Raw genomic sequence first — 12,569 nt, 5'->3', positions numbered from 1 at the left:
GCAAGTGTGGTGTCTGGCGGTGACACCACACTTTTCGCATCAGCCTTATTACTTTATTGTCGCACCTCATATATTACTTTTCATTCGCTAGGTAGGACGTCCCGTTCGAGTAATGATCCACTGTAGAGTGGGGGATTTTTCAATCAAACATCAAGTGAGCTTGTGGTGCAGCTTTTTATTTCCATTCCATCTATGAAGGAGATGTACGGTTGCGCTAGGGTGCGGCCCTTTTCAGCCAGTTGTAGTTAATGATGTTGTGGCATTATGTATTTTTGGGATTCTTATTTGCTTTGGACATAGTATCTGATGCTGGTGGATGGGAGGAAGATGTTCGTACAATTATTACTTAACCCCAGCATTCGCCGCACGGATAAGGAAAAATATCCCTGCAGAAAATCCTCAGTTGGGATTGCCTGTCTTATGTCAAAACATTTTGAGTCCTTAAAATTTTGTTATTGTGGGAGTCTACAGCCTCACAACAATTTATAAAATAAAACGTGGCTCGCAGTAGCCTGTAACGCAGCCGTTCTTTATTTAAATCGCGCGATTAGCTTATTTCGATCATAAGTCATTTTCAAGTACATGTTTGATATTACATATTATATACTGCATTTATCAGATGCTTTTACTTTCCAAGTATAACACCATACGTCACATGTTGATAACTGTACTCTTCAGTACTACAGCTCGACAGGTTGTCAACTAGTACAGTTACCAGTATGTGACGTCAGATTGTAACGTTTTTGATGCGCATTCATTCCTAATGTAATTATGGAATATGCCTCGGTATTGTACGTGTAAAGTAAAGAAATCTAATAAATGCAATATATATAAGAAATGCACTCGAAGTATTAATTAAAAAACGCCTTCAGTCACAACTTTTCGTGTTTTATTCAGTACACGATGCATTTCGGACCCTGTGGATCCATCTTCAAGTGTAATTCGTCTTAATACATGCTTTACTTTTTCTCTTGAATGAGATGAAATGCGTATTCCTGTCACGAAAAGGTCTGATGTTAGGTTACGAATTTCGTAAGCCAAACGTGAAAATATGTGCGAAATAGTGGAAAAGATGAACAGTGTAAACTTACCAAATAATCCAAGAAAAGCGTTTTTAACGTTTTAGCAACATGCTTCGTAGCCTACACAAGTCCATCAAGAGCGAACGGCCTGGGCTGCTCACGGAGGGAGTGGCTCTGTTCTACGATAACGCGCCTCCAAACGTCTTCAAGGTCACAGGAAGCGCAATGGCCAAGTTCAAGCTGGAGCAGCTTTGGCATCTACCCTGCAGCATGGACATGTCCCCCTGCGCTTTTCATGTGTTTAGTCCGCGGAAAAAGGAACATCTCAGACGGAAGCGCTTTAACTTGGACGATGAACTGAAGGACACCATTAATGACTGGTTCCTGTTAGACCCACAGAAATTCTGGGAACAGGGAATCCTTTGGTTCATAAAACGGAGGGAACGCTGTGCTCGTGCCTGTGGTTATTAATTTTAAATAAAGGCTTCAATTACACTCGAAGTGTGGTTTCGTATCTTTTCTTTTAACAGCTATCATATAATATTTAATATCAAACATGTGCCTGAAATGACTTATGGTCAAAATTAGCTAACTGTACGATTTAAATAAAGAACATTTACGATACAGGCTATTGCAACCCATGTTTTCTTTTATAAAATTTTGTGTCCTGTTGCTTTGGATAGTCTGACTGACAAATCAATAATTCCTTTTGTCGTGAAGTCATATCTCTTCTATTCTAGCTAATCCCTCTACGCCTCTATGCTAGATCATCCCATAATTTGGTTCATGTAGCTGATCTATGTAGGCTATGATTTATTTATTGTTTACGAGTGACTCGTAGAGTATATCTGATGTGGCTTCAAGAATGACGTGTGGGCACATGTCGATGTTGTGGTCTTCAGTGTGAACACTGGTTTGATTCAGCTCTCCATGTTACTCTATCGTGTGCAAACCTCTTCACCTCAGAGTAACCGACATCCTTTTGAACTGCTTACTGTATTCCTCTCTTGGTCTTCCTCACAGCTTTTACCCCCACATCTCACCAGTACAAGTTCATGCTGAAGGAGAGAGTTCTTGGATCCGCAATATTTTAACCTGCTAATCTCAAAAGTAGCTCATTGCTCCTTGAATCTATCTTGTATTTTCTTTCTATAGAGATCAGGCAACAGAGATGTAATGAAGCAGCAGGAAAGTCATATGATAGGTCTCCAGTTATCTATTCTCTACTTGTCTAATTTTGTCTGTTGTATTTTCCCCCAATTTGTCTAACTGAATTCCAACATAGGTTAACACGTTTCTGGGCTGATTTCCTGTCTACAGAGACGGATATTTAATTAGTACACTATCTGTGCTTACAGATTAATAATTTGTTAATATCAGAACATTTAATTAGTATATTTTCTGTGCTTACAGATTAGCTTTTTGTGGAATTAGGTCTTACCCTCCACTTGCTTAGCACAGATTGATTCATCGCATTGTAACGGTCACCCCTCGGATCAGGAGGGTAGTGGTCGTCGAGGTTGGACAAGTGAGGCAGTAACATTACAGTGTGTCGGAGGCCGAGATTTTATCAAAGTGTTTTCTGCAATGAATACTGTCTGCCCCAGTGCTCAGGAACAGGCCGGGCTGCTCACCCTGTCGTCGGCGAGAAATGCTGGACACAGTACCCAAACAGCTTGGTAGTGTGCGGCAGGTCAGGTTGAAACGTCCCCTTACAACAATTGTACACGACTGTGCTTAACCTGACACACAATATTATTTAGCGCAACGCAATCTGACTTTCAAAAATCCCTACAAAAGAATGGCCCTGAGTAACATTAAACTATACCTTTCAGAAATCACTTACCTCACAAAAATCTTCATTACTCGAACTACTGCAATACAGCGAGTGCCACTACTGCCAGCTAAATAAAAGATTCAAACTACGGAAGGCACTAACTACTGATAGGGATAGTTAGTAAATGAAAGATATTAGTAGAGAACAAACAATGTATTTACCTTAAGAGTCATAATATATATAGAAGTTCATGACAAATTACAAAACTCCGCCATCTCTCTCCCCACATCCACCACTGCTGGCGGCTCACCTCCAACTGCGCAACGCTACGCGCTGTTCACATCCAGCTGCCGCTGCCCAACACTACAATGGCAGACAACAATGCAAACTAGCCACAGACTGCACACAGCACAGCTAGTGATTTTCATATAGAGCGCTACGTAACGTTGCCAATAAGAAAACAAACAGCCTTCTTACATAAAGAAAACATAAACAGCCTACTTACAAGGTACCCTGCGAGGGGGCGGCAGCGGCAACCTGTGTGACGGCCCGGTGAACTCGATTGCCTCACTCAGCGCACTCGAAGAGGGGAGCGCGCTTAGACCTGTACCAACGGCATCTTCCGGATGGCGATGGCGTTCGTCGTGAACGCGACAGCCCAGGGCTCCCTCAACACACAGCCAGCATCGGAGACGGCACTCAGGCGTCAACCCAGCAAGTAAAAAATGGCAGCTTGTAATCAGTCGGCTAAGTCCTTCGCCAATGGAAGGCTCCATAGGTCTGCATCTTTTGTCAGTCACGGTTGCGACCTATAAGGAGCGACGGCGTGGAGTGGCCAAGTCCACCCACAGACGGCATGCTGCAGTCTCACAAAGTGAAGCGCCAAAGGAGCTGGTATAGGCATGCGCATTCAAATACATATATATGTAAACAGGCAGAATACAGCGCTGCGGTCGGCAACGTCTATATAAGAAAACAAGTGTCTGGTGCAGTTGTTAGATCGGTTACTGCTGCTAAAATTGCAGGTTATCAAGATGTAAGTGAGTTTGAACATGGTGTTATAGTCGGCGCACGAGCGGTGGGACACAGCATCTCCGACGTAGCGATGAATTGGGGATTTACCCGTACGACCATTTCACGAGTGTACCGTGAATATCAGGATTCCGGTAAAACATCAAATCTCGTAAGTCGCTGCGGCCGGAAAAAGATCCTGCAAGAACGGGAGCAACAACGATTGAAGAGAATCGTTCAACGTGACAAAAGTGCAATCCTGCAAACCGCTGCAAATTCAATGCTGGGCCATCAACAACTGTCAGCTTGCCAACCATTCAACCGAAACATCATCGATATGGGTTTTCGGAGCCGAAGGCCCACTTGTGTACCCTTGATGACTGCACGACACAGCTTTACACCTCGCCTGGACCCGTCAACACTGACATTGAACTGTTGGTGACTGGAAACGTGTTGCCTGGTCGGACGAGTCGAGTTTCAAATTGTATCGAGCGGATGGACTTGTACGAGTGTGGAGACAATCTCATGAATCTATGGGGTTGTTCAATCTGGTGGAGGCTCTGTAATGGTGTGGGGCGCGTGCCACTGGAGTGATATGGGACCCCTGATACGTCTAGATACGACTCTGACAGGTGACACGTACGTAAGAATGCTGTCTGATCACCTGCTTCCATTCATGTCCATTGTGCATTCCGACGGAGTTGAGAAATTCCAGCAGGACTATGCGACATTCCACACGTCCATAATTGCTACAGAGTGGCTCCAGGACACTCTTCTGAGTTTAAACACTTTCTCTGGCCACCAAACTCCCCAGACCTGAACATTATTGAGCATATCTTGGATGCCTTGCAACGTGCTGTTCAGAAGAGATCTCCACCCCCTTGTAGTCTTATGGAATTTTGGACAGCCCTGCAGAATTCGTTGCGTCACTTCCTTCCAGCACTGCTTCAGACATCAGTCGAGTCCATGCCACGTCGTGCTGCGGCAATTCCGCGTGCTCGCGGGGGCCCTACACGATATTAGGCAGGTTTACCAATTTCTTTGGCTCTTCAGTGTAACTGAAGTCATCAGATCAGCGGCAAGCAGCACATCATGGTACGCCAGCAGCGAAACCGTAACTGTCATTCTGTCGGGGCCAGTGACACAAAGGGAATAAATAGACACACTGAGGATGAGCTGCCCTAAACACAAGTACACAAGTACACAAGTACACAAATATCACGTCAATTAGCATTTTAGGTGGCTACTTGCTCTTGTTTAAACAGACGTGTCAGCGATACTGTCCACACCGCGGTGTCTCAAACACGGACGGTTTTTCCTCCGTCTGCATTTCTCATTCGTAGTAGCAAGCTTTGGAGCGGCGAAGCTCGTAAGTTGCATGTTATTACTCCGTATTGCAGAGTTTTCAGAACGACGTTCTGGTTGCCGTCATTGTGCACCGTTTGCGCTCCTTGTTGTAGTTCTGCTCGCTGTGTAGCAATGAGGGTTGGGCGTCGCCCTGCTTTTGCAGTGTTGACATTCTTCGTGTGCTCTATTGTATGGTCGTGACATAAGGTCTGAGTTGAACTTGGTTCTTTTGCCATCAGTGACGAATAATAGCTTCGCAAATTTATTAGTGCACCCGAAAACAGGGTTGCTATGCAACAGCATGTTGGAGTGTGACACCAGTTTGCAGTTTCATTAGCGGTTTAGGAATGTCGGCTCTATAGATTCTGTACGGTAGTGGATACGTGACTGCTCTTTGTGGTGTCCTTGCCATACGCATAAAGCATGTCGATAGCTGATCACTGGCTTAGCCTTGCACTTTCCTCCGCCTGTGAGGTTCGCAATTAATTGCACGACTTCGCAAGGGAATCTGAAGTGTACGTTTTGAAGAGCAACGCACACCCATTCGAACGCGGATTCGATATCCAAGAAGAGCGCTGTTATTGTGTCTGCCATGTTGCATGCTCTGTCGCTTTACTGGATATCGTAGAACTGGGTGGGCTGTGCTGTGGTTGTCCCTGAAACCGGTTTGTTCTAGTGTAATTATATTATTCACTTCCGCGTATTTTAATAGTCTGTGGGTTATGATTGTTTCGAAAGTTTTTACTATCACTGAGAAAACGATAACTGGTCTGTGTAAGTTTGGATTCCTTTTTTGTTTATTAGGCTATTAACAGACATTAAGTTGTGGGCTGCCCCGTAACTAAGTTAGGTATTATTATTTAACAATATTCAGTTTTCAATCACATTTTTGGTTTTGCAGTTATTGTCCAACGCATTTCGAAGCTGCAACCCCATTTCCAAGGACTGTATGCATATAACCAGCGCTACGTCCTCCTCAGTTTTTCACCTAACCGCAACAGATTTAACGCGATACAGTGTACTTTAGGCATGATTAATGAGAGTACGCTAGAGAAATGAGAGAAAACATGTCACCTGCATTTGACCGCATAGTAGTGGTCTCCCACATTGGCGAAAAACTTTCACATTTTGCTTACATTCTGAAACTATTTAACATGTTTATGACAGTACTACATGTCTCAAAGGATGCATATTTAACATACGTTATAGTGATGTGATGAAATATTAACTTCAGTATTATTTTATTTACATAACTGACGAAAAAAAGCAAGAAATTAAAGAAATAATTAGAGGAATGATAGCCATTTTAGTTTTATATGCTTACATATTCAAAACGAAATTTGACGTGCTTATTTACGTACAGAATAGCGTAACATTTAAATGGTTTAAATGGCTCTGAGTACTATGGGACTTAACATCTGAGGTCATCAGTCCCCTAGGACTTAGAACTACTTAAACCTCACTAACCTAAGGACATCACACACATCCATGCCCGAGGCAGGATTCGAACCTGCGACGGTAACATCTACATCTACATCTACATGATTACTCTGCAATTCACATTTAAGTGCTTGGCAGAGGGTTCATCGAACCACAATCATACAGGCTATCTCTCTACCATTCCACTCCCGAACAGCGCGCGGGAAAAACGAACACCTAAACCTTTCTGTTCGAGCTCTGGTTTCTCTTATTTTATGTTGATGATCATTCCTACCTATGTAGGTTGGTCTCAACAAAATATTTTCGCATTCGGAAGAGAAAGTTGGTGACTGAAATTTCGTAAATAGATCTCGACGCGATGAAAAACGTCTTCGCTTTAATGACTTCCATCCCAACTCGCGTATCATATCTGCCACACTCTCTCCCCTATTACGTGATAATACAAAACGAGCTGCCATTTTTTGCACCCTTTCGATGTCCTCCGTCAATCCCACCTGGTAAGGATCCCACACCGCGCAGCAATATTCTAATAGAGGACGAACGAGTGTAGTGTAAGCTGTCTCTTTAGTGGATTTGTTGCATCTTCTAAGTGTCCTGCCAATGAAGCGCAACCTTTGGCTCGCCTTCCCCACAATATTATCTATGTGGTCTTTCCAACTGAAGTTGTTCGTAATTTTAACACCCAGGCACTTCGTTGAATTGACAGCCTTGAGAACTGTACTATTTATCGAGTAATCGAATTCCAACGGATTTCTTTTGGAACTCATGTGAATCACCTCACACTTTTCGTTATTTAGCGTCAATTGCCACCTGCCACACCATACAGCAATCTTTTCTAAATCGCTTTGCAACTGATACTGGTCTTCGGATGACCTTACTAGACGGTAAATTACAGCATCATCTGCGAACAACCTAAGAGAACGGCTCAGATTGTCACCCAGGTTATTTATATAGATCAGGAACAGCAGAGGTCCCAGGACGCTTCCCTGGGGAACACCTGATATCACTTCAGTTTTACTCGATGATTTGCAGTCTATTACTACGAACTGCGACCTTCCTGACAGGAAATCACGAATCCAGTCGCACAACTGAGACGATACCCCATAGGCCCGCAGCTTGATTAGAAGTCGCTTGTGAGGAACGGTGTCAAAAGCCTTCCGGAAATCCAGAAACACGGAATCAACTTGAGATCCCCTGTCGATAGCGGCCATTACTTCGTACGAATAAAGAGCCAGCTGCGTTGCACAAGAACGATGTTTTCTGAAACCATGCTGATTACGTATCAATAGATCGTTCCCTTCGAGGTGATTCATAATGTTTGAATACAGTATATGCTCCAAAACCCTACTGCAAACCGACGTCAATGATATAGGTCTGTAGTTCGATGGATTACTCCTACTACCCTTCTTAAACACTGGTGCGACCTGCGCAATTTTCCAATCTGCAGGTACAGATCTATCGGTGGGCGAGCAGTTGTATATGATTGCTAAGTAGGGAGCTGTTGTATCAGCGTAATCTGAAAGGAACCTAATCGGTATACAATCTGGACCTGAAGACTTGCCCGTATCAAGCGATTTGAGTTGCTTCGCAACCCCTAAGGTATCTGCTTCTAAGAAACTCATGTTAGCAGCTGTTCGTGTTTCAAATTCTGGGATATTCCATTCGTCTTCCCTGGTGAAGGAATTTCGGAAAACTGCGTTCAATAACTCCGCTTTAGCGGCACAGTCGTCGGTAACAGTACCATCGGCACTGCGCAGCGAAGGTATTGACTGCGTCTTGCTGCTTGTGTACTTTACATACAGTCGCGCGGTTCTAGACTGAAGCGCCTAGAACCGCTCGGCCACACCGGCCGGCAGCGTAATACTCATTGGAGTTTACTGTTTCTTTTGCTAAGTATTAAGTTATGCTTCTTGAGACTGTAACTTGTTTCATCAACATCTTTGTCCTCCTGATCTTTGATATGCATTTAGCCCCTTCTTCTTTTACTTGTACTGACAGACCATCCACCGGTCTAGGGAGTTGCTCTTTATTACATCACTGTTTCATCCGTACATCGAGTCAGATGGGACGAGGGGGGGGGGGGCGGGGAGAGGAGGGGAGGATGCCTCGCACTGTAGATAAGCCCAGACGGGTCCCTACATACTCCCTGTGGTACAGAACCCTCAGGAAGCGTAGTACAGCAATGAAGGAAGCACGTAACAAAACCCTCATTCGACCGACGCTTGAGTATTGTTAGTCAGTGTGCGAGCCTTACCAGACAAGACTGATAGATGAAATACAGAACATCCAAAGAAAGCTAGGTTAGCTTAGTAAACGCAAAAGCGTAATGAAGATCAAATCAAATCCTTTTATTTGTCTGAAGACAATATTTCTGTAGCATGAGACGTCGTCACTCATTTCCTCTGGTAGACGTTGCAAGAGAGGCACTGTGCACCGCGGCGTAGTTTACTGTTAAAATTGCGAGAGCGAACATTCGTAGACTAGTCACCCAATATATTGTTTCATGCTATACATATTTCGCGATTAGACGATGACGATAGGATCAGAGAGACTCGATTTTTCTCGAAGGCTTAACAACAATCGTGCCTCCCGATCACTATTCGCGACAGGAACAGGAAAAGGCGGGGGAGGGGGAGGGCGAGGGGGTGACAGTAGTAAACCATGTACCCTATGCCACACACGAAAGGTGGTTTGTGCAGTATAGGTATAGATATAGATACAGAAACCGACCCAACCCAACATCCACTTTACGTCCTACGCAACTACTTTAACTCCAGGCTTCGTTATTGCCCCGAACGCCTCGATCCTACCATAACTACATATCACAGTAACGCGACCAGGTGACCTTCACTACTAGCTGGTGACACTACGCCTCCTAAGGTTTGTTTTGTGAACTAAGGAGAGATGATCTGGGTAGCTTGGTTCCTTAGCCTGTACACAACTAACCAACGAGACCTGAGTACTGCTGGAGTGTTTGGGATCCCCACCAGATCGGATTAAAGGATGACACTGAAGCAATTCAGAAGCATGCTGCTAGATTTGTTAGCGGGAGATTCGATTAACACTTGGGTGTTACGCAGATACCTCGTAAACACAGATGGGAATCCCTGGAGAGAAGACGTTCTTTTCTGAAACGCTATTGAGGAAATTTAGAGAACAGGCATGTGCAGCTGACTGCAGAACGATTCTACCGCCACCAACGAACATTCTGCGTAAGTACCGCGAAGACAAGATAAGAGAAATTAGGACTTGTACGGAGGCATATAAACCGTCGTTTTTCCCTCGCTGCAGTGGAAACACGCCACGGGTTCCGGTAAGGCCATGATGACTTTTTTCTCTAACTGCAAGTGCACGCTGCTCTTGCTACTCGAGCGTGGAACCATAATCAGCAACCACGCGGCTGCTATGGTCGCAAGTTCGAATGCCTCGGGCATGGATGTATGTGATGTCCTTAGATTAGTTAGGTTTACGTAGTTCTAAGTCTAGGGGACTGATGACCTCAGATGTTAAGTTCCATGATGCTTAGAGCCATTTGAATCATAATCAGCGCGCAGCGCTATGAAGACACTGCGGAAACTGCGACGCACCGTAAAGTCAAAACGCCCAGGAATGCTGTCGGACGGAATCTTCCTACTGCACGATAATATCCGCCACAAACTGCTAATCGGGCGAAAGCTAAGTTTCAGCGATTCGGTTGGGAAACAATGCAACGTCATCTGTACAGTCCGGATCTTTCACTGTGTGGTTTTCACATCTTTCGCGACATGGAAGAAGACATGCGCGGACGTCGGTTTCAGTCAGACCAGGAAGTGCAGGAGTAGGTGCCGTTTTGGATCCGTCAGGGACCGACCGCGTTCTACGAAACAGGATTTGATCGACTCGTCTCCCAGTGGGGTAAATGTTGTAATGCGTGTAATGTTCACTTTTGAAAGGAACCATTCCACGGTCACATTGTGGCAGGTGCTCGGTTTTGACTTGACTGCCCGTTATACGAGGTAGCCTCTACCGTATGCCTTACTGCCGTTTGCGGAGTATGTAGGCATACCTAGATGTACACTACTGGCCATTAAAATTGCTACACCACGAAGATGACGTGCTATAGAAGCGAAATTTAAGCGACAGGAAGAAGATGCTGTGATATGCAAATGACAAGCTTTACAGAGCATTCACATAAGGTTGGCGCCGGTGGCGACACCTACAGCGTGCTGACATGAGGAAAGTTTCCAACCGATTTCTCATACACAAACGGTAGCTGACCGGCGTTGCCTGGTGAAACGTTGTTATGATGCCTCGTGTAAAGAGGAGAAATGCGTACCATCACTTTTCCGACTTTGATAAAGGTCGGATTGTAGCCTATCGCGATTGCGGTTTATCGTATCGCGACATTGCTGCTCGCGTTGGTCGAGATCCAATGACTGTTAGCAGAATATGGAGTCGGTGGGTTCAGGAGGGTAATACGGAACGGCGTGCTGGATCCCAACGGCCTCGTATCACTAGAAGTCGAGATGACAGGCATCTTATCCGCATGGCTGTAACGGATCGTGCAGCCACGTCTCGATCCCTGAGTCAACAGATGGGAACGTTTGCAAGACAACAACCATCTGCACGAACAGTTCGACGATGTTTGCAAGCAGCATGGACTATCAGCTCGGAGACCATGGCTGCGGTTACCCTTGACACTGCATCACATACAGGAGCGCCTGCAATGGTGTACCCAACGACGAACCTGGGTGGACGAATGGCAAAACGTAATTTTTTTTGGATGAATCCAGGTTCTGTTTACAGCATCATTATGGTCGCATCCGTGTTTGGCGACATCGCGGTGAACGCACATTGGAAGCGTGTATTAGTCACCGCCACACTGGCGTATCACCTGGCGTGATGGCGTCGGGTGGCATTGGTTACACGTCTCTGTCTCCTCTTGTTCGCATTGACACCAATTTGAACAGTGGACGTTACATTTCAGATGTGTTACGACCCGTGGCTCTGCCCTTCATTCGATCCCTGCGAAACCCTACATTTCAGCAGGATAATGCACGACCGCATGTTGCAGGTCCTGTACGGGCCTTTCTGGATACAGAAAATGTTCGACTGCTGCCCTGGCCAGCATATTCCCAAGACCTGTCACCAATTGAAAACGGTGGCCGAGCAACATATATATACAATATATATATATATATATATACAAACAGTAAAACAATTACAATATATAAAGACACAGAAATGTCATATCTGCAGGTAACAAAACAAGGAACAAAATTTATAGTGCAGCAGATGGAAATAGGAGGCTATGCATTTCCGGCGTTACACACGCCATCCAAGCTCTGTTTGACTCAATGCCTAGGCGTATCAAGGCCGTTATTACGGCCATAGGTGGTTGTTGTGGGTACTGACTTCTCAGGATCTATGCACCCAAGTTGCGTGAAAATGTAATGAGATGTCAGTTGTAGTATAATATATTTGTCCAATGAATACCAGCTTACCATTTGCATTTCTTCTTGGTGTAGGAATTTTAATGGCCAGTAGTGTAGATTTAGGTGTGGAATCGTTCTGTCTTCGTTCGTTCCTTGCTTCCTTCGGACAGACAGCAACCGGGAAGTAACGTGCTTGTTGATGCAATGTCAACAGGAGAGGCGGTGATGTGGCTGGCTGGGCAGCTGGCGGCAGCGACGAAGAGAGCGGCGAGGAGCTGCCGGAAGCTGCTGGGGGCGGCGGCGGTGACGGCGGCCAGGAGCGAGCCGTCCAGAGAACAGGCCACCAGGGACTTATGCTCTGCTGCCGGGCACCCGCCACGTATCCTCATCACAGGTCAGTGGCCACAGCGTCTCCGTGTGCCTTACATGTATGTACAAATGTTCGTTTACAAAAGAAAATACACAAGTGCTGCCTCAGTCTAATTCTCGCACTTGTGTACACTGATGACTCAGAACATTGTGACGCTGCCCAACACAAGATTAAATGCCAACTGGTGG

The 12,569-nt window shown here is 45.2% G+C and overlaps 1 protein-coding gene across 1 annotated transcript in view; it reads left to right on the top strand.

Moving 5' to 3' along the window:
* LOC126162950 (L-threonine 3-dehydrogenase, mitochondrial) overlaps positions 1-12,569 on the top strand; it is a 273,596-nt gene that overhangs the window by 86,319 nt on the left and 174,708 nt on the right. Inside the window, exon 2 of the mRNA XM_049919785.1 lies at positions 12,226-12,405. Within this exon, the coding sequence (XP_049775742.1) occupies positions 12,237-12,405 (169 nt within the window). The 5' untranslated portion in view covers positions 12,226-12,236. The remainder of the gene's footprint in view (positions 1-12,225; positions 12,406-12,569) is intronic.

Source organism: Schistocerca cancellata, chromosome 2 (assembly GCF_023864275.1).
Source record: "Schistocerca cancellata isolate TAMUIC-IGC-003103 chromosome 2, iqSchCanc2.1, whole genome shotgun sequence".
Lineage (NCBI taxonomy): Eukaryota > Metazoa > Arthropoda > Insecta > Orthoptera > Acrididae > Schistocerca > Schistocerca cancellata.
This window is presented reverse-complemented; position numbering and strand designations above follow the sequence as displayed.